Here is a 26,727-nt window from a genome sequence, read left to right on the forward strand (position 1 = left end):
AATTATATGGTCTAATTTTTTTCATAGGATATCAATATACATCTTAATGAACCAACTCTATTTTTTCTCTTATCTATTAAAGAAACATATTTAAAAAAATTCTGAATCAAACAATAGATTAAATATTTTTCCTTTTTTTAATAAAAAACTATTTTAAAACGTTAAGATGGTTTATTTTTATGAAAAAAGAGACATTACTACACATAAAAATATTGTATAACATGTAATGTATTGAAATTTTTTTGCTTACCAACTAAGAAATATAAAGATTACCTGTAGACTTATTTATGCAAGTTTCTTTTTGGGTTATCAAATATATTTTTTCACCCTATGGACAAGTGATTAATTCTTTTCAAGATGTGTAATTGTCCTTCTCAACAAGAGTTGTTTCAAAAAATCGAACTCTTGATTTTTTTATCTCTAAAAGTTGGAAACAAGAATTAATAATTGAAATAAAAAAATGGACGTTTACTCCTATCTGCTTGACAAGTCAGGAAGGAAATAGGGAAATTAGCTAGTTCATTCAATTCAATGGGCAAATTATTTATTTATGATGGATATATATGTATATCCAGGATATTAAAAAATTCTTAGTTTGAGACACTCCTTGCGTGTCACACGTTTTTTCATGAGTTTAAAATCTATGCACTGTTAGTGTAAAGTTTTTTACACTATTGGCACATCATCCATTATTAATTTGTACTACTTTTGTATGAGAGTTAATGTTAATTAACATATGAATGGTGGATGATTGACTGACAGTGTAAAAACACTTACACTGTCAGTGTATACATATTAAATCTTTTTTTCATACTCATCCTCAACTTATAGGTAAGAGATCGATCTCTTTTAGTACGTGTAGTTATTTCTTCTAACAAGTATTACTTTCATGAATCAAATTAAGAATATTCTCTTACACTATACAATATATGTTCTCACACCATGTGTAATAAACTAATCTCTTAGTTTGGTGTGGTATTAATGTTTAACACTTAATTAGGTTTTTATTAAATGAAAGATAAGCAATTTTAGTTTTATTGTGCACAACCATTTTTCAGGTTTATTAAAATTTTAAAATATTTGATTTTATCCCAAATGTTAGTTAAATGACAATATGTCAACATCACTAGACACTATTTTATTAATTGTTGACATGATCACCGCTTAATTAATGAAAAAAGATTAAAATCAAATGTTTTAAAATGTTAGGAATTAAAATAAAATCTATAAACTGAAATAAAAAAATTAAGCTTGAAAAACTTGATTGAACCAATATTTAGTAATTCTACCTTAACACTATTTTATGGTTCGGCCTGTGCCTTCAAAGATACGGATTGGAATTAGGTTCTTTTGCACGTCATGATTAGATTGCTAACTTAACATGATTTATCTGTTTAGCGACAAAGATTCTCACATAATCGTTTTTGGGATATGAAAATTATTAATGAAGACTTTGTCTCTATTAATGAACTTTTTTTGGTAGAGATTGAATCCCGAGTAATGAATAATGTGAGGAACTCAACTACTTATCAATTATGAGGAATCTTGTTGGTTAACACTAAGATAAAGATGTGCGTTTTAAACACATTATTAATATAGAAACTTATATTGTCATTTTTTATGTTTAATAACAAATCTGGTTATGTGTCTCTTGTTCCCTTTTTAATGTCCTTTGTAATGATTTAAATGCAAATGCCAATTTTGCTTTCTCTTGGATGCTTCTTATACTTCCAATTTTAAGTTAGTTTTGGCATCACACTCCACATAGCCTGAGTTATATAGGTTCATTTTGTTTAAGGTCTGTTTTCGAATTGAATTTTTAAGGGGATAAATGAAATAGAAAACTTCATAATTATCTTACAAGTGTATTTCATGACTTTCAGACTTTCCTTTTCTGGTATATATATAGAATCAAAATCTATCAGATATAATGTGTGGATACAAAGAAGCTAACACAGAGAGAATGAAAAGTTATAGGATATAATGTGTGGATTGATATAGTGACCAAAACTGAAGCAGAAATGATTAAAAAAATTACACAATTTGAATGAAGAAACAAAAGAAAAACTGTAGATTTTTTAATGAGATTTAAGATAAATAAAATTATGAGCCACCAATTTACAGTTACCAGAGGAGCTTTGAGCAAAAACACATGGTAGTTGCTACCATAGGAGGAGGTCTTCTGTCCGCAAATATGCTCCAGGAAACCTCTTAGAATGTTCCTTAGAAAACCCAAAATCGAAACATAAGTCTATTTTTTCATAAAATATATAGTAGTATATATGTAGCAGAGTATATTCTCCTCTCTATATACACTATATAAGGCTTTTCATAGGGCTAGATTTGACCTCCATAACACAAGTGACTTAAGAAATTCCATGACCTGTATAAAGATAAAACAACATTAAGGTAAATTAATGTCAAGATCAAATCATAACAATATATTCAGTTATTGACCATACTTTAGTGCTGTTTTTATTACCTCTGATGGATCACGTAGAGAGTAATTTGCATTGCTTTGCTTTGGTGCTGAAGACACTAAGATCCCATAACCTTTATTTCCTTCTCTCAAAACCTGTGGTAGGTTCATTTAATATCAGTATTCAAGAAATCAGAGTGAAGTTCAAATAATACAGGCAACAAGTTTTAAGACATCATAAAATCATTGAAAGCTAAATATTTACCTTAAATGCATCTTCATCTGTCCGGTCATCTCCAATATATATGGGAAGCACGTCGTCACAATTGGCAAGTCCTGAAAAACAATATTCCTAATGTCATTAACTGCAAAACAAAGAACTCCGATCTTCATCGATAGTAATCATATATACCAAAATGAACATGAAATAAACTCACCAAGTGACTCAAGTATAAATGTGACAGCTTTTCCCTTATCCCAGTTAATCACAGGTCGGACCTCTAAAACCTGAAGAATAAGCAGAAATTACATAACAGAACCATCCTGTGAGAGTACTGGCACAATTAGCCATAAGAGAGATAAAAGGGCTCCAGAATCGGTACCTTCCGCCCGTGAGTTAAACGCAAACGTGGATAGCCCTTCAAGACATCATGGACACATTGCCCCACCAAATCCCAATTCTGTATATCAAGTCAGAAAAGGAAGAATATTAAACATCATAAGAAGTAAGTGGGGAAAGGCTAATCAACATAGTAGAAAGAAACCCCAAACTTTCAGGCCAACGATGCTAATTATTAATCATCTATACCTTTTCATCTACATTGCGGTAATGTACAGAGGCACAAAACTTATTGTTTTCAACTTTTGCTCCTTTAATGTCTTTAGTAGTCTCGACGAGTGACCTAAATACCTGCCCAAACAAGAGTCGATCAGGATACCACTCTCCGATGAAGAAATATTGAAAGGTGGATTCATGGTAGTATTTTTCAAATATACCTACCTCGTCAATCATGGGCAGGAATTCAGCAGCAGGTTGGAATAAATTAACTTCCTTATCCTGTAATTTTAAAGATGACAAGAGAGGCCAGTTAGAAAGATACTAGTAGAAAGGTGAGAGTTTCAGGAGCAGATGATAGGTAGAAACTTTGAATTCTTGTACCTGCTTTTGCTTGTTAGTAGACTTAACCGGGCACATGATGTCCATCCCGTGACTACCAGCATAATAGAGTTCTGTTAGTCCTACAAATTCATACACCTGGACCAATAGGGTGTGACCAAAGTCAGAATCAAAGCCAATAACCTTCAAGGAAATTGTTCATGAAATTGTGCAACTACCATGTCACGATTTCTTCCACTGATTATAGCTGTCGGAAAATACTCTGCAACCCTTTTAACGGCAGCACGCATCTGCAAGTGACAGGGCCAGAATCAACGAAAGAAGAACTAAACAAGAAATGGAAAAATCCCAATTGAAATTCTCAACACTAAACCCAAGAAAATTATTACATACATTGTCAGACATAAAAGCACAGTCAGGGTTATCCACAATTGGTGAAAGAGTTCCATCGTAATCCAGAAACAGTGCTATTCTCTTTCCTTTTGCATAGTTTGTGATTTGCTCAAAAGATGTAAGTGCTGATGGATACTTTAGCTGTTAAACAAACAAAATGGAAATAGAAAGAGGATAAGCAAGCCCCCTAGAATTCTAGAACTCAGAAACTAACCTAAAGGGAGAGTATGTAATACCAGCCAGGAAAAATAAGAAGAGTCGGCTTCAGATGATGCAAACCCATGACTAACATCCTTTGTTATCTTTCTGGGTGGAGGAGAAGATGATTTCATGGCATCCAACCAACCACTGGAACGAACATCTTCAAGAAATCCGGCCTTCTTCCTTGGGATAGTCAATAACATACCGTGTGGAATGGTTGTCCCAGTAGGGGAGTAAGGCAACAAACTAGAATGCACACCCAGTCTTGACTTTGTTATATTTATGGGTGCAGCGGAATCAGTGAGAACAGGTGTATGATTTGACTTCAAGTCCATGGGATCCAGGTTTGTAAACCAATACACAGTGCAGCAACAATGTAAGAAACTTGAGTAGTATTGAGCACAAATCGAACTATCTATCCGGTTATTATTTCACCCAACTCTTATCAATAAAAAACAACTTTAAACTTTTCTTATCACCACTCTTAGGGTAAGAGTCCATCAACTGCTGAGCTCCTGCAAATAGTGGTAATTTCATTGATTTAGTTTAAAGTTATTGAGTATCAAGGGATAGAACAATTGAAATGAATGCCATTCGAGTTTGAATCCACCTTTTCATATTCCTATCAACTATTAAAAGGATAAAAGTTGCAGCCTAATATTAGCAAAGTTGAGTTTGAAAACAGAAAATGTTTAAGCTTCTAAACAATGTGTAGGCTCCAATTGAAAAGGAAAAACAACTTGCAGGCGAGACCGAAATGACGACAAACAGTGCACATGAAAATGCTTTGGTCAACATCAAATTAATACATAACCAGGATGTTTGAAATGAATAGAATAGTTTTATACAATATTATACAATTATGAAACACATGAAAGAATATTGAAAATAAAAAAACAGAGGATGGAAGTGCCATTGATTCTTTGTATCATTTATTTATCAATTTGATAGAATGATTCATCTCATTCATGATTGGTCAAAAAATGTGATTCACTGAAGTCCAAATAAAGGCAGTAAATAGACCACCCTACTTGTAGTGAAGTAAACATATGAAATACACAAAGCACAAGTTGGGCTTAATTAACAATTAATCATTACTGTGGCCTACCTTCAACTATGGTTGAGTGATTTATTGGTGTTAGTGTTATGTCAATTCATGTACTTCAATAAGAAAAGTTGGAAAGAGAAAAGGCATCTATGGAAATTTTATCTACTTTAAAGCTGAGAGAGTGTTGCATGCTTTTGTAATTGCATATACAAAGGAAACAATTCAGGAAATAGAAGAGGGAACTAACAACTGAAGCCTTTTATTCTCAATTGTTGCTTACAAAATTTTACAGCTAAAACTGTTAAAGAACATAAAGATTAGTAATCTTCATAACATTTGACACTTCTATATCATATTAGAACAAAAAGGTACTGACACACCAAGCAGACATCAAAGGCCGGGGTAAAACCTCATTTCAGAAAATCAAAACATACACAGCACTACCACGCGTGATTTGCTAAATGGTGCTGCTTGAAAAAAATTCAATCAGTGAGAATTTATCACAACAACGAACTTTGTAGGTGTTAGTTAAAGAGGAAACAAGATACATATAAATGATATGATAAAGTAAAGACTAAGTATGATAAATGGCATAATAATATGAAGACACACCATACAATGAAGGGCAAAGATAACATGGTGCAGAATAAATATGAAGACACACCAAACTACACCAAAGATGGGGAAAGAAAAAAGATATGGGGGGGAAAATCCAATTGCCACAATTAATCTAAGGAGAACAGAAATTTTGAATAGCTGAAGTGTGTTAAACTAATTATCAAATGCTAATTTTGTGCATAATATAAAGCTGTTCTGCCCCACCAACTAGACAGAAAGGGAAACAATATCATATATGTAACCACACAGCATGGACCTACAAAGCGTGGGAGTCAATAATACAAATGGACCCAACACATAAAGATTCTGCAATGAAATAGACAAACTGACATTACAATATCAATAAGCATTGGCAAAAGACTAAACAATAAAAACTTCCCATAACTTTATATGCAATGTTTTCCTGAAATGTAAATTCTTGAGTACAAATACGGTATAAATGAACAGAAGGAACAATCCAAGAGAGGTAAATTGAATATGGAGTGATGTAGACTACAAAATTTGACCTTTTGCTTATTTTTATTTATCTTGTAGTTTCATTTAAATGGTTCTGAATAGTCTGCATTATAAGGACAACAAACAAAAATAAATAAAATCAAAGGTAGAAACAAATAAGAACATCACATCAGCTTAATCAAAAACAGCTCAAAGACAGAAAAAGCAGAATCGATGTCTATCTCATGGTCGGAAAATAAACTGAAAAACTGAATTAACCAGTCATGTTATGATCAATCAAATGAAATTAAGATTTGCAAAAGGGGTGAGGCAATTTTTCAATTAATTTTAATAAATAAAAAAAGAGCAAATTTTTCAATTAATTTTAATAAAAAGAGCAACTTTTTCAATCCATTTTCAGATGACGGATTCTGACCAACGAACCCGCAAAAGTTAAACTTTGAATATGAGATTGAATAATGATGAAAAGCGAAGGAAAGAGAAAAAAATGTTCAATACTTTTTTCAATCCCACCGTAAAGCAACTTTCCCAATCAGCATTCAACAATAAAAAAAGGGTAACAAAATAACACAACGAAACCGAAATCTATAATCTCTAATCGAACCAAAAAGAGAAAAGAAGAAATAGCAGAGGATTACATACCTAATAAACGAGCTCCAACCACGGGAAGAAGAGAACGAGAATGGTCATGAATGAATGTAGAGAGAATTTGAAAAGAAAAAAACTTGAAAACCGAAAATGAAGGCACCAATAAGGGGAAAAAAGAGGTTATGCCAAATTTAGTTTGGCAGCCAAAAAACCAGAGACAGAAAATTAGGAAAACCCAGCAAGGCCACAAAACAGAGTTTGGCACCAAATAATGTGTTTAATTATTAAAATTAAAAAAAAAAAGACAAAACTGAAAGGGGAATGGGAAATCAAAGAAATAAAGTCTCTGAAATTTTCGAGACAGAAAATGAAACCGAAGGAAACGGCAAAAGGCAAAGGAAAGAAAGAGAAGAGAAGAGAAATTGTGAATATTGAATGGTATATTTATAGCGTTTAGGTCATCTCGAAACGTGTATGACAAGGAAACCTTACCTTCCTCGGTTGTTGAATTAGGAAACAGTAAACCCACCAATATAATAATCAGAATGTTAATGGTGGCTCTCACATACTCTCATTAACAAATCAAAGGAAGAAAATCTGTATCAACAAATCATATTTTAATTAACTTTGAGAAAAAAAATATATAGGATTGACAGTGTTTTATATATAAGAGGTGCATTGTCTACTATTCATATTCAATCTTTAATAGTGTAATAATTGTATCTAAATCTTTATATTACTGTATATAGATATTACATCTGGAAGTAATTTTGTCTTCTTTTTTCTTTTCTAGACGCAATTTCTTATTTTAATCATTTAAAAGGTGTCTACGGGATACTTATTAGGAAAAAAATCCGTAAATAATCATAAATAATACTAACCCCTTGTTTACCAATTTGATTTTCCATTTCATATTCTTTGCATTCACTCTCAGAAAAGCTAACATTGCGCCGCTTGATTTCCTTACCGTAACTTATAACCAACGGCGAAGATTTTTTTATCCATCATTTGTTGTCTGGGATAAATAATAGGTTTTGGTATTGTGCTTTATTTGGTGATTCAAGATTATGGATTTTAATCAAGAAATTTATAATCATAGTAACCCCCCAAATATTACATTTTGTTATCAAATTAATTCTTCGGAAAATTTGTAAATTATTAGTCTCTTGTAAATTAAATTTATCATCAGGTGAGTCATCCAAAATATATCATTATATTAGTTTTGAAATATTAAATTTTCCATCAAGTTAATTCGTCTGTTAGTATGGTGTTAACGAAATGATTAAGTTTGTGACAAAAATAATATTTTTTATATAATTAAGTTGGTTGTATGTGATACTTAACTAACTAAAATAGTAGTCATCAAAACAAATATTCAAATGACAAAGTCAAATTTAACAATTAACATATTTTTTTAGTAATATTCAGAGGATTTTTTGATGTTTTTGTATAAAAAAACTAATTTATTTTGAAGTTTGGTTGTCTCTCAATAAATATCGTTTATAGAAATCGAACTGTTATAATATTTTAGTCGTCATGAAAAATAGTAAAGTTTTACACTACTAGATCATGTGTTGTTGGTAACAATTAACACATTAATAAGACAATTGGTTTAATATAAAATATTGATTATTAGCATAAGATGTTCGGACAAAATTTAAAAAGATCAATTTGTTCTGATAAAGAACATATTAAACCTATATTTTGAAGTGTATAGATCACATAAAGGTTAAAGCTCTGCCATTTTGGTGAAAACACAATCACCTATCAATTATTCTAAACCATTTTATACAGCACATGGAACTTACATTCATCGTAAAAAAGTAATTTATTTTCAGAATTAAAATTGCTTTATTTTTAATAAAAACGTTTTATCAACGAAGATTTTGAGTTCAAATTTCATAAGTGCTCATTAAATCTTAAGACTAGCCATAATCATCATGTTTAAAATTTACGCATTGTTAGTGTAAAGTTTTTTATATTGTCAATATACTATCTATCATTGATTTGTATTATTTTTATTTGAAAGTCTATAGTGATTAATATATGAATTATAGATAATTTATTGACAGTGAAAAACATTTATACTATCAATGTATACATATTAAATCCAATCACGATAGACATCAAAATCACCTAACTTTAATTAAAAAAACTTGATTTTTTATTTATTAAAAGATTTAATATGTATACACGTGAGTATCTTTTACAACGTCAACAAATCATTCATCATTCATATATTAACCATCATTAACTTTTAAACAAAAATAATTCAAATTAAGGATAATAATATGCTGATATTATAAAAAAAATTACAACGATGATCGACAAATTTTAAATTCTTTATTAACATGTACATTTTATACTGCCTTATAAAATCCTGTAAAGGAACTATAATGTAGAGGATAATTAGAAGTTCTATATAATTTTTTTGTTAATCTTTTGTGATCGAATGATTATAGTCTTTTATTACATGACTTTTTTTTATAATTATTAGTCTAAAAAAATTTAACTCATGCATAATCAGACTATTCACCAATCTTTTGATTATAACAAAAAGACTTTAATTCGACCTTCCAGTGTTTTAGTAATATTATAAATAACAAAACTAATATAACAATAATAATAACAGATATTGAGTGTTTAAAAAAATAACTAACAAAAAGACCATAGTGTATTCACCCTTTTCATATTTTTGAGGTTGTGGCATTTTTCCCAAATTGTTAGATATTTTAGAAATATAATAACACTCTTTATATACTTTTTCAAACTATACTCTTGCTCATGAGGTCATCCTTATTTTCCCTCTCATTTCTTACTTTCCAATGTAGTCTTTAAATCCATTCGTCCATACATCAATACAACTTAAGTTAGAGTATCTAACTCAAATCATATATGCTTCAGTTAATAAATTTTGAGAATCTTAAAAATAAAAATATAATGGAGGAAATGTAAATTAGCAATTAATATCAAGCATGTTCATTTAAGGATATCTTTGGTCGGAGTGAAAAGTGAATGAAGGAAAGGGAAATGAAGAGAAAATAGGCTGATCTATGCCTTAATGTTTTTCTTTAATATTAAGATGAAAACTGATGTGGAAAATATTAACGATTAATTTTTTAGTTGCTAATTTCCTGTACATTAAAATTTTATAATTGTGTCATGCTTATAAATATCACCAATTTCTTAAAATAAAATAAAAATAAATGAACATATACATGGCATTGTTATTATTAACAATAATTGTATTTTTTATATTATTTTTGATTTTCTGTCATACCAACAAAATAAATTAACATCATATTTTCTAATTATAATTTTATAGGAGGGGATTCACTTACTTAAATTTACTCTTCATCCAAGCAATCAACTCCTAATGGTTTGAATTAGTAAGTAAACTAAACCATTAGATATCTCTAAAGTTGATGGCTAAGATGAAGAGTAAGTTTAAAAAACTCATTATTAGAGTAAGTGGATTATCACTCTAATTTTATTTATCACTTTCTTTTTTTTTTCACTCAACTATTCTTAGTCTAACTTTCCTTTTATAAATCATACACAATATATGAACAAAACATTTAACTAGTTGTGTAAGGTATTATAAAAAAGATCTGAAAATAAAAAAAAATTGATTGTGAAACCAATATATATTAAGATGAATGAATATATTTAAAAAGAGATTAGTTTCATATAAAGATAATCTGGAGAGAGATTAATACAAAAAAACGAGATACAATATATACTATATCATATCATCTGAGAAGTAAAGGGGATGTGTTGCAAAATAGTAAGATCAAAAGTTGCAATTAAACAGAAATTGGAAGGAAGGAAAGCTGTTAGTACGGCGAAATTAAAAGGAAAGTGGGTCCAGTGAGTATCGGGGTACACGTGGCAGCACTAGTTGACGACAAAGTGCGTGGAGACACGTGTTAATGAGACGATGTGGACGTGGCCACGTTGGGGAGGGGCCCGCCACGTAAGTACGATCGTGTTGTCGCTATGGGAACAAACGAGTAATGACAACATTCAATGATGTAATATTGTACTATTATAGCAAAATATTAGTTATTATTCTCCCCTTTTATATTTTAAAATTAAATATAATATTTTTATACTTATAGTGTAAATATTTATAAACCTAATATTTCTATGAAATTATTATGCAACAAAAATATATCGTTGAAATTGTCTGTGCGCAATTCAGCAAAGAATGGAACTCGTGATATAAAAAATATTAAAAAAGCCATTGAAAGAGAATAAAAAATGTTCAACCAGGAGATACGAATAGCGTGTGTAAATGTGATTCTTGTTGTTTTTTAATCTCAATACATTGAGTAGGAAGAAATAATACTTAATTGTTTTTATCTGGAATAATCCTTAGTTACGTTGTTGGAATAAAAGGTATATTCCAACCAACCTTATAAACTTACAAAATGTCTATTATTTTGTGAGTAAAAATTTGTTCAACGAAAAATATATACTTTTCAAAGAAGTGTTCTAATATTTATTTTGTTTCAGCAAGAGCCTTAGCGGGCATATATGATTACGAAAGCTCTCCCAGTTTATGACGTAAATTTATGTTGCTCCATTCACATCATTTTATTTAAAAAAATAATATATCCTCTATTAAATTATTTTATCGATAAGAAAGTAATATATGTAATAAATTTATTAAAAAGTTCAGCTTTTTTTGGTAATGACTAAAAAGTTCAGCTAAGTTAACTATATTTTTTATTGAAAAATTAGTACATGAGTTATAATGTAGGAGTTTTGTAGGATGCTAGTATATATATTAATTATTAAATAAAAATAATATATGCACATAATTGATAATATAATAATAACATAATTTTTTATATTAATTATGTATAAATACTATACACTTTTATATTAAATTAAAGAAAAACAAAGGGAAAGATAATATTAATTTTATTTTCTCTGGTACTTGTGCCGGTGTTTCATGAAAGAGCTTGAAATTTTTATAAATAAGAGTTATATGATTATCAAGTCATATGCATTAACCAAACAATCAATTTCTTATTCTAATATCACATTAGTTTAGTGATATATGCTGGTAGATCTCTACAATGACTAAAAGTTTAATAATTTAATTATTGGAAGTAATACTTATTATAATAGATAGCATAATCATAAAGTTATTTTTATCGATAAAGTGAGAGGACACACAAAAAATTACTTTTATTTTCTACCATAAATAGTTGGCCCTGAGCACATGCTGTAGCATAATCATAAAGTTGATAATAAAGAAAAAATTGTTAAAACTTTAGGCCTTATCAAATTTAAAATTTTATAAATTAATATTTTATTCAAATTGTTGTGTTGAATTTTATATAGTATAAAAAGTTGTGACACATGTATAATCACACAATTTCCTTAGCTCACATAAAAAAATTTGTATATGAAAATAAAAATGTAGGGACACATTTTTTTTTCATGCACATGACATCTGATATGTCAAGAGAGACACTACTACAAGAGATATTCATTTGAAAGAGTAAAACAAGTAACTCCTTGCTCTCTATATAGAGGTAGGTACACTTCCACCACCATGTTGATCAACTTTATTATCTCTACAAATTTAAATTCCAATAATAAAAACTATACAAAAAGAAAATTGTGAATCATAGGTCAAATTAATCGATAGTGATGGCTTCATTTATAGAAAAAAATGATAAAACGAGTAAAACATGTCCTTCAAATCACAATTTTTTTTAATTAGCTTCAAACTTTGCAAAATTTCTTCATTTTTGTCATTATAAGAACATTTCGTAAGATCGGAATAAACTGACATGTACGAAGTTAAATAATAAAATAACTTTTTGTATCTCATATGTTAAATTAATGTTTTTTAATTTATAGAAAATATCTTTGTAATCTAGACAAAATTTATCAATTATAACAACGTATTAACCTTGAATTTAAAGGTAATAAGTTCCATTGTAGTATGCCCTTTAACTACCACAAGGATAGTAGTCTTCATCGTTGATCCAACGCCTCAATCTGGATGGGACCTATCCCTCTAACTTGGTTGTTCTTGTTTTGTTTTCTGACAATTATCTTTTGTTATTTATACTCTATCTATAATAGTACGGTAAAAAAATTAAAGTGAATTTTTTGGTACTACCAATAGATTTTTCATTCTCTTTTAATAATAAACTAATTTATTTTAGAATATATGATTATCCATTCTAATAAGTATTACTCTTACAAATCAAATATTTGATATGTGGTCATTTCGAAAATCTAACTAGACATTACACCATTATACTAACATTTTCTTCGTAAAAAATTAAAGTGTATGGAGTTATTGTAGATTGGACTTAAATTTCAATTTAATAAATTTGGAACATATAGCCTTGAACAATTTGAATTTTCCAAAGAAATTCAAAAACACATGAAACTGTTTTTTTTTTTAATATTTGGCTTCAAAATGAGTATTATTGTTGCTTATGCAAATCATATTTCTACTTTTGTTCTTTGCAATACAAATATATTTACTGAGTTTATGTGATATATTGTGAAATATACATGTTAGTGATTAAAAAGATGAATTTTTAACGTATCAATATATTATCTATCATTTATACATAATTACTATGGATTTTTAAATATAAGTAACATAAACAAATGATGGATGATAGACTAAGTGTATAAATGTGTATAAGCTTGATTTTAATAATATAAAATTAATGATAATTAAATATTAATTATAAATAATATAATGATAATATAAATATTTACATTTTTTTACTTATTTTTATGGAATGGACACTTTATGACAATCATTTGCTTGGCGCATGCATGCTTAATTGGCAACCATAATACAAATTGCATTTTACTTCAATTAAAAACAACATCAATCATCAATGACCTCTTGTTTTTCAAACATCGGGGTGCACGAGGCACCACCTGCATCAAGAAAAAGGCGACTAGATTTTAAATGAAACTTTACTTGTCAAGTCATAAAGTCACAAAATATTTAGTTTTCAACGCGAGATTATAGCATATTGATTCTTTAACCATTTAAAATCTTATAATATTGATTGTAACAGGTTGGCTTAAAACTTGTACCTATAAGTCACCGTGAAATAAATGTATGTGTTAACAAGTTATTCTATGCTTTGTTTGGTTCAAAGAAGAAAGTAAGAAAATGAATAATAAAAAGAAAGAAAATAATGAGAAATATAGTAAATTTTTATACTGTTTAATGTGAGTGAAATGAAAAAGAAAGAGATGAAAAAGGAATATTATCTCTCTTGGTTTGTTGAATATAAAGTAAGAAAAGAGAAATATTATATGTTATAAAATTATATTATACCACACGAAAAGTAATATATGTTATAAAATTATATTTGTTTATTAATGAAATATCAATTTTTATAATAAAATATCAATTTTTATAGTGTAAAAAGATTTGTAAGAAAAGAATATAATGAACATGTTTTAAGGTAATAAAATATTTGAACATATAGTCTCTTAAAATACAGTTACATTTACCTAATTTTCCTTATTAAAATTGCAAAGATGCGTTGAGATTCCACGTTCCAGGTCAGGCTCGCGTGTGTTTGGAACTTTGCATTGACCTATAATTTAACTTGTGTTTCCAAAAATAACATTAATAATTAATTAATGATTAGTTTTATAAATGGAAAGGGGAGGTATGTGTGAAACAGCGGGGTCCACTATGTGCTGGCGACACGTGGGATGCAATGTATAACGACGCTAGTCAATTATGATGACGTCACCACATGACCAGAATGGAAACTCACCGACTAACCGTTACAGGTTGCTGTTTCGTTTTCTTTGTAATGGAAATAGATTTTCTTACTCCAACTTTTCTATGAAAATTAATTTTTTATATTTTATTTTTATTTTATATTTCTATGAAAAGGGGATTATTATATTTTATTTTTATTTTATATTTATTGATTCTTTAAAACGCGACAAATGATGTACTTATTATAAATATTTATAATGACAATGCATAAATTTTTTATCGGATCATTTATGCTATTCGTAAATATAGATGGTAAAACGGATATTGTCTGCAGGAACGCCTACATAGCCCACATTTTTTACGAGCATAGCATACAAATTTTGCTTATTTGCCCGTTTTGCCTGTTAAGTTTGTGGACATTTCCATCGGGCGACCCATAAACATAAGTTAAGGAAAAAATAATAAAATTTTAAATAAGTTATGATGTAATGTGATTTTTAAATCCTAAAAAAATTGTTATCTAATGTGTTTTGTTAAACTTCGTATAAAATATCAAAATTTTTGTTAATTTTTTATCTTCAACTACTTTATTTAATTTATTTTTATTTATTATATGACTTTTTTATTTTTTTTAAATATTCAACAGTGTTCGCATGTGTATTGAATTTTGTCCATTAAATCAATGCAACAAGGCTCGCGCCTGCTTAAATTTCTGCGAGCACTGGCTAAACGGGCCGAGTGAACCGTTTTACCATCTCTCGTAAATATTCTTTTCCCAAAAAAGTAATTGAGAATGGTATATGTGGAGTACATTGGCTTTAGAATTACCTCGTGAGAAAAAATTTAATGTCATTCCCGTTTTAAAACGGGCCAACGGTTGGCCCGCAGACGTTGTTTAATAATTTAAAAAATAAAAATTTTATATAATAAATGAAATTAAATTAATAAAGTAGTTGAAGATAAAAAATTAACAAATTTTTTGATATTTTGTATGAAGTTTAACAAGTCACATTAGATTACATATTTTTTTAGTGATTAAAAATCACATTGCATCATAACTTATTTAAAATTTTCTTACTTTTTCCTTAAATTATGTTTATGAGCCGCCTGTATGCCAAATGAAAATACCCGCGGACGTGGTGGACAAAACGGGCAAATGACAAAATTTATATGTCTTGCTGGCAAAAAATGCGGGCTATGCGGCTGCGCTCGCGAGCAATGCTCATTTTGCCATCTATAATTTCAATCATTGAATGTGGTTCAAAATTTATTTCTAGATTTTTTTAAAGAGAGTAATCATAAAATTGTGTCAAGTTTTATGAAAAAAATGTAAGGTAAATATTTGTTAGTGAATAATTGAATATTAAAGATGATATGAAGAAGAAAGAAAACCTAAAAAAGTTGTTAACGAAATTTATGTCTCATGAGGATTGAACAACGTACTCCATGCATGAATTAGAGTATAAATATTTGTGTTTGAATCATTAAATTTACAACTTATAAGGTCCCATCGAATATAATGAGTCATTTTCATTATGGTGAGATTTGGTAGTATCAATAGTAGCAAAATAGCAAATATATATGTAAAAGTGGTAACATTGTTTTTGAATTAAGGCTTATTCCTAAATCCTCCATAGGTGTGTCACATGGTACTTGCGCCCTCCCAATGCCAAAAGTTGAAAGGTAAGTTGTTGAAAGTTGAAACCATCAAATCTCCAGCTGGAACTAGGCCAGCTTTCAATGTTCTGGAGGCACATCAAAAAACCATCTTATTCTTTTCATCAACTCAAGTATTTGTTCAAGAAAAAGGTCAATTTTCTAGAAGCTTTTCAAACCTTACTTTTGTTTAGATGATCAACCTTGGTTTCTAAGAGCTCATAGTTTTATATATTGATGGTGGTAAGCGTGAGTTAAGTTTGGTTGAGTAAGGTTTGTTGTTTATGTAATCATAAATATTGTTCGAGTCATCTTTTATGGATTTGGACCTGAAATAAATCCGACCCTAAATGTTAATCGAGTCAACATTTTTGAACTTGAACTCGATATTGTACCCGACTGAATATAATGCATATTTCTTATATAAAATATTCTTAATATTATTTATTAGTAATGATATATGCATATATATTATTAATCATGTATATATAATAAAAAAATAGAAAATAAGTGATGTTTTTAATCAAAGAGATGTTAATATTGTATACACAATTGAAAAGACACACTTACAAATATAATAAGTATTCGTTCTTTACCAGATTCTAAATATTGACTGAGACTAATTTATAACCCGAACTTAAATCTGATGAGACTCAATTCTATTTAAACTCGGTCATGATTAGGTCATACTAAGTATACTAAGTGAGTGAATATAGTTGGATCATTTAGTTAGGTTTGTTATACTTTTTCTCTGAATTTTCTTTAGTAAAATTTTACTTGTAAAAAACCATTTATTTTGGAAAATGGAAAACAGATAACGTGAGTAAAATATAATAAATTGCACGATATATTATAAACATCTGACTTCATTATATTTAATGCATCGATGTCCGGAGAGTCAAATTAGGGAGTGGAAGCCCTCTTCCTCCACTAGTTATATATAAAATTATTTATTTAAAATTACTATGGCAAATATTTAAGGTGTATATAGCTTATATCCTTTTTAAGACCAATTTGTATCTAGAAGAATATCTTCATAACATTATTTAATGTTGGTGACATTAAAATTGAAATGTTAATTTCTTACTAGTGAGAATACTTTTTCATACTCAAGAGAGAAGTGATACAGAAAGCAAAAAAAAACTAAGTGTAATAACATTTGAATTATTTTCTTACAAACAAAACATATAACTTCCCTATGTGGTATTTTAGGGTTAGTTTGAGAGTTGAATTTTGGAGGGGAATGAAGAAAAATAGAAAGCTTGATGATAGTCATGAAATACGTATGTGAGATGACTCCCAAACCTTCCATTTCCATTTTTTTTCCTTTAAAATCAAACTCTCAAATAAACCCGTCTAGAACCTATTCTTTTCTTAGACCCATTTAGGGTTCCTTTTTATCATGTTAATTAAATTTGACATTACATTCACCTTTGAATCGAGGCCGTGCATCCTATTCACAAAGGTGGACAATGATTTGGGTGATCCAATCTACTCTAGATACCCAATTCAATACAACCCAATCAGTTTATCTAGTTCGTGCAAATTCAATAGACCCAATATTACGCTGTTTTGGTGGATTAGAAAATTAATAAATTTTAGTTTTTTTTGTCACTTGCAACAGTTTCATATAAGATCATATTATTAAACTAGATTGAATTTAAAAATATTTTTTTTTTATTTTACAAAGTAATTCACATTGTAATGAACGTAATGACTAGAATCGTAATAATTATAATCACAATTTAAAACACTGCATTTTGATTAATAGCTGTTAGGTAAATTAGTTTTAAGAGAGTTAATATCATTCATACTATTACTCTATTATAATTGACTCATACTCTCTTAGCAACTCTATTTACAATTGCATTACTCTCCTTCTTTAAACAGGCCAGGGGAAAAAATCACATACCCTCCAGGGGTGTTTACATAAAATAATATGCATGAATCCAAATCATATTTAATATTCTAAATTAATACAAGTTAATCAAAATATAAAATATACATTAGAGGAGTCCATTTTTATTTTATTTCTATAGCAGCTTTGAGGCTGCTTTATTTCACTTGATGTATAACTAACCCTTAAAAAAATGATGTATAACTATGCACTAACCCTTAAAAAAATGATGTATAACTAAGAAAGAGTTCTTCGTTTGTCGTAGAATATGCACCTGCTTTTAGGGATAGTTCGTTATTCTGGTTGTCACAGTTTCTTAACTATAATATATTTTATCAGGTGATAATGGAAAGTTGTTGTTGGAAGGAACCCTCTCATTATATTAGGGTATTAAAATGTGTCGGCGCCCACCACTGTAAATATATGTAAAATATACTTCTCCTCTTTTTTATTTGTTTTATGAGTTTTTTAAATATTTTTTTTGCTTTATTTTAGAAAAATAAAAGAGTTCTTGTAATTTTTTATTTTGAGCTCAATACTTCCAAAAAAAAGTATGAGTTTGTTAAGAATCTAGAGGATTGCAAAGAAAACGTATCAAATACTAAAATGAAAATATGAGTTATCTATCATACTAAGTTTTGAATGAAGTTAAGATAGAGAATAAATTAACTCTTTTTCTCAAACTTTGGCAACACAAGAAGGAGTACATCTACATACAATAAGAGTTTTATAACTAATTTCATTGAAGTCATTTTTTGTTACTTGGTATAGGATTATTCATTATGTTCATGCGATGTTTATAATCCCATTTTTCTCCTCTGCCTCTAGAAGCGTACCTTTCTACGTACAGTTCTATTTTTCTTGATTAAGGATGCATTTCTAAGCAAGTTCAAGATGAGTTAATTCTTACGATGTGATCGTTTATGTCATGATTTTGGGATTTGTGGACATTAGTTTTGTGAAGTCAAGCTATGATATGATCATATGATGTGTTATTAACGATATTAGTTGGAACTCTAAGGTGGAGAAATGATGTTTTAATGTCCCCTTTGAGTTTTTTATTCTATGCCCCTCTTCTATATCATCATTGATTTATTATTTAACAAATTTAACGGTTGACATTAAAGGGTAAAAAAAACATGATAGAATAACAACTTTGCTTTTTTTTTTTTGTCTTAACCTAATTCAACCCATCCATCATCTTCTCTTGATCTTTACTACTCCAGTGACCACTGCCTCATTCCAGCAGAGAGTTTTTGTAATTAAATTGTTTTCAGAATGCTTATTTAAAATTTAACTTTTCTTATATGCTTGAACCTTGTTATCCTAGTTTGATTAAAATATCTTTGCTCTTCTTTAAACCCAATAGTTCATTTTAGCTTCCTTAGCTTTCCTTGTCTCTATTCTACCACATACATTAATTAAGGCACATGCCTAGCCAATTTATTTTTTAAAACATAATAAAAAAAATCCAATATTCAAATTTCACCACTATCCAATTTGAATATCAGAATAGTCAATTAGTTATGATTCAATATACGGGTTAAACCCGCTTACCTTTTTTAATCTTTCCAAATTTTTGTTGTTGGAATAATCAACAATAGAAATATTTAATAGTTAAAGGAGATATCATAAAAAATATAAAAAATATTCCACCTATTAACTAAAATTACTTTAGCAACTCATTAGAATGATCACTTATTTGATTGTTATCTTCATAGCATCCCAAATCCTACTACCGAGAGGGGAATCACATGCTAGGACGGAAAAATGATGTTATATCAACTTAAGCCATGATAGCACATATAACAAGTCATAGTCATGTACCTTATTCAATAAATATATATATATACTATATTATATTATATGCTTCAAAACCTCACAATAGTAAGCAAAGATCGATCTTACATATTTGGATATGGTGGAGAGGTGGCGCAAGTGGTGGTGAGTGGGGTTCAAATTGTTGTTGGGCTGAAGATAGAGTAAGGGTAAACATGAATTTTCACATGTAAAAAGAAAGGGTCTCTTTATTATCTGAGTTTTGGAGCGGAAGTAAGAAAAAAATGAAAGAAGTTATGTGTAATTCATGGCCATCAAACTTTTTATTTTTCTTTCATTCCCCTCACAAATGGACGATAAAAAACTTTGATAGTTTATTCGACGCTTTTTGTTAACCTTTTTCTCTCTATGACTCTACCTAAGTGCCTATACCCAATTTAGCAAATCCTGCAATGACACATTCATAGCTCCATGAAGTAAATGATTTCATGACTGAATATATCATCATTCTCCCCCTACCCACTTGTTCCCTCTAGGGCTATACCAACTAATCGAATTGAATGCTTTTTCTAACTTTTCTGTGTACTATCTTGGAATTTTTTGACAATTCTTCCAACCTTTCTAAGCCTGTAAACTTTGTAAGGTTGTTATTTGTTACGATGGAGAAAAAAAACAATCATAACAAATGTCTCCACAATGAACATAGCAAGGGCAACCAATGCTATATCTTCAATTATTAAATTTAATATAATCCGAGTCCCATTTTACACGTGCAGGAATGCTTCTACCCTTTTGCTTATTAAAATGATTTAGGCTGTTTAATTTTGATGACTTAGTGCTTATACTAGAGTGGAGGAGATCTTTCTATGTTTCTTCCAACCACCTAATGCACCTTTGAGAAGTGTTGAGGCTCTTCACCACTTTAACTCTCACAAATCTTGAGAGTCATAAGTGAATGAGATTGGAAGTTCGAGTTTCATTCATAACAACAAATATAATTTATTATTCATTTGTATTTTTTTCCTAAAGAGTCAATGATAATAAAATTTGGATGATTAATGATGCATTCATAGATTATAAAACTATATAAGAGGATGATAAATGATGTTTCTTAACCAATCAAAATGTGACAAAAGCATGACATAAAGTATGTATGCATTTTTTCGCTATGTAATCCTGGGATGGAGATCATCTGTTTCCAACGGTGTCTCATTCCCTGTCCCAAGTCAATCATATTAGGCATGTGATCTCCATCCTGTAACTTCACACTATTCCAGAACTTCTTTTCCCAATAGTAAACTATTTAACTAGCATCAAAGAGGCAACTTGGCTCACATAAACATCTCACAAATCATCTGCTAACAACTACCAGAAACAACAGAGACAAGGTTTAAAGGATTGGTACAACAAAAAACCAAACCAACCAAATAGTATCCCAACAAAACAACACCGTCTGAAATCCTAAGAAAGTGGGGAAACAGCAACAACATTAAAACATAGGAGTGATTTATAGCTACTCGACCATTCACTCATGCTAAGTGAGATGATTCTTTTGTAAAAAGAGAGAGAATAACATACTAAGGAAGGAAGTGAATGAGGTTGTGAGTTTGAGTTTCACCGATAACAAATACTAACATCCCAATATTTGCCAATAACAATATATAACAATGGGGGAACTTAAATTGTGGGTATTAATGTACCGTCATTGTTTTAAAAAGGTGATTCCCTTTTAACAAAAAAAGATGGTCTGAAAATTCAATAATCTGTTGCACAATTTATTTTCTTCTTTATCTCGCACGAATCACGTTTGTCTATAGAAAGAATATGCATCACGAAACCAAAAAAAGGCTATATGATTAATCACTTCCTTCAATTACAATTTACTAAACTCTTTGGTTTGCTCTTTATAAAGGTAGCATTGCTGCATTGGTTTGAATTAGGTGTTGCGATATCATATTAAATTAATTCTGCCTAATTTTATCAAAATCTAGTTCATTTAAGGAGAATTATTGAAATTATAATGACAAACTCTTGCTTCATTTTCAAGGGACTTCATATTTTGAAGAGGTGAAATTTGTTTCTTTTTTTCTTATTTTGTAAGCTATTTTAGAAACTAACTTTGTGAACAAATAAGCAAAACCAATATATACCTAAATAACTTTGATTTCAATAATCAATACATATTGATAAGTATTTCTTTATGTTAGGTGATAGTAGCAGTTCTATGTATTCATAACTTGCTTAATAACGCAAGTGATTGCTTATAAGATTTTCTTTCATGATCATCACTACCAGCTGATATATCATATATTGTATATCGGTTGTTTTTAATATTTATTTATTTATACAAAAGACACTTTTATATGAATATAAAAAAGAGATTGAGAAACCTCCAAATCTCTTCTTTTGTCACTTTTCACGGATTAGTAAAAGAGGTGTCTAAAATATATATGTTCATCGTACATATTTCTTTTGTTGCCAAGCTTTATATTCAGATGTTCTTATTACTTCTTACATATATATTTAATTATCTTCCACTTCCTTTTTAAGCATGTGGATCTTATGCACAGAATTTATATAATTAATTAACAAATAAAGCAAGTTATATGCATTATTATCAAGTCTGTGCCGTCACAACTTTATGATCTTATCTTATATATGTTCAATATCTTCAAATACACGCGTGGGGTATAGATTATGTGAAGTGTAAGCAAATAACTTGGTCTGGTTAAAAAACAAACCAGTATATATAAATGTAAAAATAATTTTTTTGTCTGGCAGCCCAGATTCATGCACGATAAAGAAAATATATATAGAAAAAGAAAAAGATAAGGTCATGGATTCAAAGACAAGATAACACTGCCTACAAGGTCCAACATAGCTATTAGATGACTTGGTTCCTTAAATATGATATCAAGGTTCGATTTCTTATTGGCATGAAAAACTTTATTGGTATAAACAAAATTTATTTCGGTAATCTCTAACTCTCTAAAAGACATTAGTATTGGGATGGTGGGACAACCTTTGTAAAAAATAAAAAAAACAAGAAGAAACTCATTTTTTTAGTTAGGATCATCTTTATTAATTAGAGGCAAGTTATTACTTTTATACTTATATATAAAGGTAAAATATCATTTTATGATATTTTAAAGATAAAAGTGTTAAATTATATTAAGTTTTTCCTTTTATTTTAGGTATACTGGTCTTTTCATTAACGTAGAAGATTTTAACTCCATTTACTAATGTCGCTCTCCAAACCGTTCTCTACTAGACTCATCAACCAACCTTCCCCTCTCTCTCTATCTCTTCTCTAATTTTTAAGCAAAGTCCTCCACAACCATCAACACCATGGTCATTATAATTCCCACCTTATGAAGCTTCTCTTTTATTTTTCTCTCTCTATAAATCCTTCTCTTATATCTACATCAGACCAGTTAATAGGGACACAAAATTAATTGGCCAAATACATATTTTTTTGATAAGGAAACATTGGGTCCTATACAATGAGGAAGCCTGATCCATCATCTGGGAACAACATAGACAACAACAACAAGAAATTTAGAAAAGGGTTGTGGTCACCAGAAGAAGATGACAAGCTCATGAGCTACATGTTAAAGAGTGGACAAGGTTGTTGGAGTGATGTGGCTAGAAATGCTGGCTTGCAAAGGTGTGGCAAAAGTTGTCGTCTTCGTTGGATCAATTACTTGAGACCTGATCTAAAACGAGGTGCATTCTCACCCCAAGAAGAGGAACTCATCATCCATTTGCATTCCCTCCTTGGAAACAGGTTCACTAACTATATATTTTCTTCAAATATATAATCTACCATTCTCATAAATCTAACGGGTGGTTGTTTTTCTGATATTTACAATTACAAAAATGTGATTTCATAGTAAATAAAATGATAGGAGTATGATTACATATTATCTTTTATGTGTTATTACGTGTCATTTGCTTCTCCTGACACAGAAGATCCTTACTCATCATTAACACGGGTAGATAACATTGGTTGTCCCACAGTTTGTGTTATTATGCCAATTACCATGATTTGTGATTGATCATAAAATAGTTAATTATTGATTTTTTTAACTTAAATATATTTTTCAATAAATCACAGGCTGATGGTGCATGGCGTAGTGTAACTTTAGGTAAGAGATGTGCTCCTCGTTAACACAACCCAAGAACTAACAATGAATTAGCAGTTCTCTAATCATATACCACAATGCCTTCTAAACTTTTATATAATCTTTCAGAGTTCTGCTTATAATCAAACCAATATTTTTTTTGTATGTGTGTATATTGAATTCTGTATATTATCCACTTCACCTATACATTATTATATATCTAAATCGATTTATTTTTAATAGGAAATGTCTAAACCGAATTAATATTTGTATATCACATTCTAACATGACATCCACCTACTCCTTCTAAATGTAGCCATCGTCTTTATCTGAAATAGTGAGTGTGTAATAGATGCATGATTAGTGTTTGAAGACTAACAAAAAGCATGAGTTTTTATTTAATAGTTCTTTATTTCTTACCCACCGGGTGTGGGTCAAGTGAATAAATCATGAAATGTTTGAACAGTGTGCAAGTGTTCTCAACTTGCATGTCGATTCTGTTATTTGCATTGTTAAATTTAGCGATCAGCTATAATTATTCCCTTCACATGTATATTCAAATTTATACATAATTTGGGACGATATCTAACCAAACTCTCACTTATATAATATGTTGGAGTTCTCCATCATGTGCTAAGGTGTTCTCCATTAAAATAAATATATAAGTGAGTTTAATATCATATTTTGATCTAAAATTTTAAGATATTATGTCTATGAATTCATCTAGTTATACCTATTTAATTTATCATCACCCACTTTTAAACAATGACTTCTTCATATTTGGGATACTATCATTTTAGTATCAGATATACTAGAGCTCAATACTATATCTACTTATATTGTCGTTAGTTTGTTATTAACATTATAAGTTGTTTGGCCTCTCATCAAAAGACTTTCGACAAAGGAATGCTGCATTAATCTATCGACCACTTGTCATTTTAATATTCAAATGAGTTGCCAAACCATTATTTCTAATACCACTTTTTGAGAGATCTTCTTCCACGACTAAGTAAGAAAAACATAAAAATGAACTTAACATCATATCTTGATCAAAAACCTTAAAACATTAAGTTTATAAGTCTATATACTTAAATGTTCTTTATCTCATTCACTTCTACATAATAATAACTTCTTCATTCACACTAACAATATCCAATAATACTATCAACTTCTTCACAAAGGGCAATACCCAATAATACTATCAAGATCATGAGTACTCAATTGAGTGGCATAAAAATATACTCTTGAACCATTTCCCTATAAAATGTGTCTAATGTACTCCTAAAACTTTAGCCTAATAATTCTTATAACAAAATGATTGAATGATTTTAATATTTGAAGATATTAATATATTCTTGTATCTGGTATTAGAAGAATTTCTAAACTAAAATATATTAGGAGAATTTATATAGCGTTATTCATTACATTCACCCATTAAAAATGAGTAAGTATCATCTTCATTAATGGAGAGACAAGTACCACAAAAAACAAAAAAATAAATAATGTAATAAGACTTTTTTATCGTTTTTATATACAATATAATAACATTTTTGCCATTAGAAACACATATGCAATCATATATTTGTCTCTCCATTAATGTAGAGGATCATTATTCATCAAAAATAGTAATAAATTGTCTTAATGCTTTATATTTTCTTATATAAAAAAATAGTAATAAACACAGCCTTTTTAAATGTACATGTTAGTCTTTAAATGTCAAAATTTAGTTCTCCTTAGTTCAAAGACATGTCAAATAAATCATTGTTGAGGCAGTGTGATTCGCCTGTTCATGGCTCCGAGTTGAAGACACTCCATATCTATAATATTCACGATATACAAAAAATTATCAGCTTTCATGCAAAGCATGCATTACTTTATAGCTATAGATAGAAATAAATATTTAGACATCACCTACTCAACTAAAATTAATTTGTGCTATGTATTAACCTCACATTGACATGTACTTATATTTCACTTTCATAGATGGTCTCAAATAGCGGCACGCTTACCTGGACGTACAGACAATGAAATTAAGAATTTTTGGAATTCAACGATAAAGAAAAGACTCAAGAACTTATCCTCCACAACCGAGTCCTCATATGATCCTAACAACAAAGAAATTGCAGGGTTTACTTCTACTACACAACATTATCAACATGCTGAATTTATGCCTATGCTCAATTCACCTTCTCCTTCATCAATGCAAGAGACAGTTCTCAACACCATAATTGATAGATTGCCTATGCTAGAGCATGGAATAATGAACATGCCAGTAGCTGGTGGATTCTTCAATGGTGCAATTGATAACAACAAAGAGTTTTATTTGGAAAATGGGGTATTTGGGAGTGTAAATTTTGGGCCAGAAGGAGATATGTTTGTTCCTCCCCTAGAGAGTGTTGGAACAACTTGTGACTATAACCTCAAAGTGGAGAATGCATGCAACAACATAGATACTAATAATAGTTACCATAATAGCTGTAATAATAAGATAAGAGGTGAGAATATTAGAGATGGAGTGGAGAATTTATTTCAAGAAGAGTTAGCAATGGGAGAGTGGGATTTGGAGGAGTTGATGAAAGATGTTTCCTCCTACCCATTTCTTGATTTCTCTAGCTGATTTCATATGGTAATTGTTTTCTCATTCTTCCCCTTTCATATGGAGAAATTTATTGAATGGTCTCGGACTAATGATT

The 26,727-nt window shown here is 29.5% G+C and overlaps 2 protein-coding genes across 4 annotated transcripts; one reads left to right on the forward strand and one right to left on the reverse strand.

Moving 5' to 3' along the window:
• LOC109325751 (trehalose-phosphate phosphatase A-like) lies at positions 1,961-7,303 on the reverse strand. 2 transcript variants are annotated; one of them, XM_019558294.1, is made up of 12 exons: positions 6,895-7,303; positions 4,166-4,645; positions 3,930-4,070; positions 3,755-3,826; positions 3,579-3,674; positions 3,420-3,476; positions 3,228-3,329; positions 3,022-3,099; positions 2,857-2,926; positions 2,685-2,755; positions 2,483-2,575; positions 1,961-2,383 (listed from the first exon to the last, which is right to left on the reverse strand). In XM_019558294.1, exons 2-12 carry the CDS (start codon positions 4,463-4,465, stop codon positions 2,330-2,332), a joined length of 1,134 nt encoding a protein of 377 aa, XP_019413839.1. In that variant the 5' UTR covers positions 4,466-4,645; positions 6,895-7,303; the 3' UTR covers positions 1,961-2,329. The 2 variants fall into 2 exon arrangements, with proteins under 2 accessions (XP_019413839.1, XP_019413840.1); XM_019558295.1 differs by lacking the exon at positions 6,895-7,303 and adding an exon at positions 5,791-6,541.
• LOC109325752 (transcription factor MYB46-like) lies at positions 4,741-26,727 on the forward strand. 2 transcript variants are annotated; one of them, XM_019558297.1, is made up of 3 exons: positions 4,741-4,900; positions 23,451-23,697; positions 26,018-26,727. In XM_019558297.1, the coding sequence occupies exons 1-3, from the start codon at positions 4,888-4,890 to the stop codon at positions 26,649-26,651; spliced, it is 894 nt and encodes a 297-aa protein (XP_019413842.1). In that variant the 5' UTR covers positions 4,741-4,887; the 3' UTR covers positions 26,652-26,727. The 2 variants fall into 2 exon arrangements, with proteins under 2 accessions (XP_019413842.1, XP_019413841.1); XM_019558296.1 differs by lacking the exon at positions 4,741-4,900 and having other exon boundaries at positions 23,141-23,697.

The sequence above is a fragment of the Lupinus angustifolius genome, chromosome LG13, assembly GCF_001865875.1.
Source record: "Lupinus angustifolius cultivar Tanjil chromosome LG13, LupAngTanjil_v1.0, whole genome shotgun sequence".
NCBI classification, from domain to species: Eukaryota; Viridiplantae; Streptophyta; class Magnoliopsida; order Fabales; family Fabaceae; genus Lupinus; species Lupinus angustifolius.

Coding starts and splice junctions, on each gene's coding strand:
- LOC109325751 (XM_019558294.1), bottom strand. CDS start 4,465: ATGGACTTGAAGTCAAATCATACACCTGTTCTCACTGATTCCGCTGCA. Junction 3,827..3,929: donor GTGCTTTTATGTCTGACAAT/GTATGTAATAAT, acceptor TGTCACTTGCAG/ATGCGTGCTGCCGTTAAAAG. Junction 2,927..3,021: donor GTTTAACTCACGGGCGGAAG/GTACCGATTCTG, acceptor CTTATTCTTCAG/GTTTTAGAGGTCCGACCTGT.
- LOC109325752 (XM_019558296.1), top strand. CDS start 23,414: ATGAGGAAGCCTGATCCATCATCTGGGAACAACATAGACAACAACAAC. Junction 23,698..26,017: donor CATTCCCTCCTTGGAAACAG/GTTCACTAACTA, acceptor TCACTTTCATAG/ATGGTCTCAAATAGCGGCAC.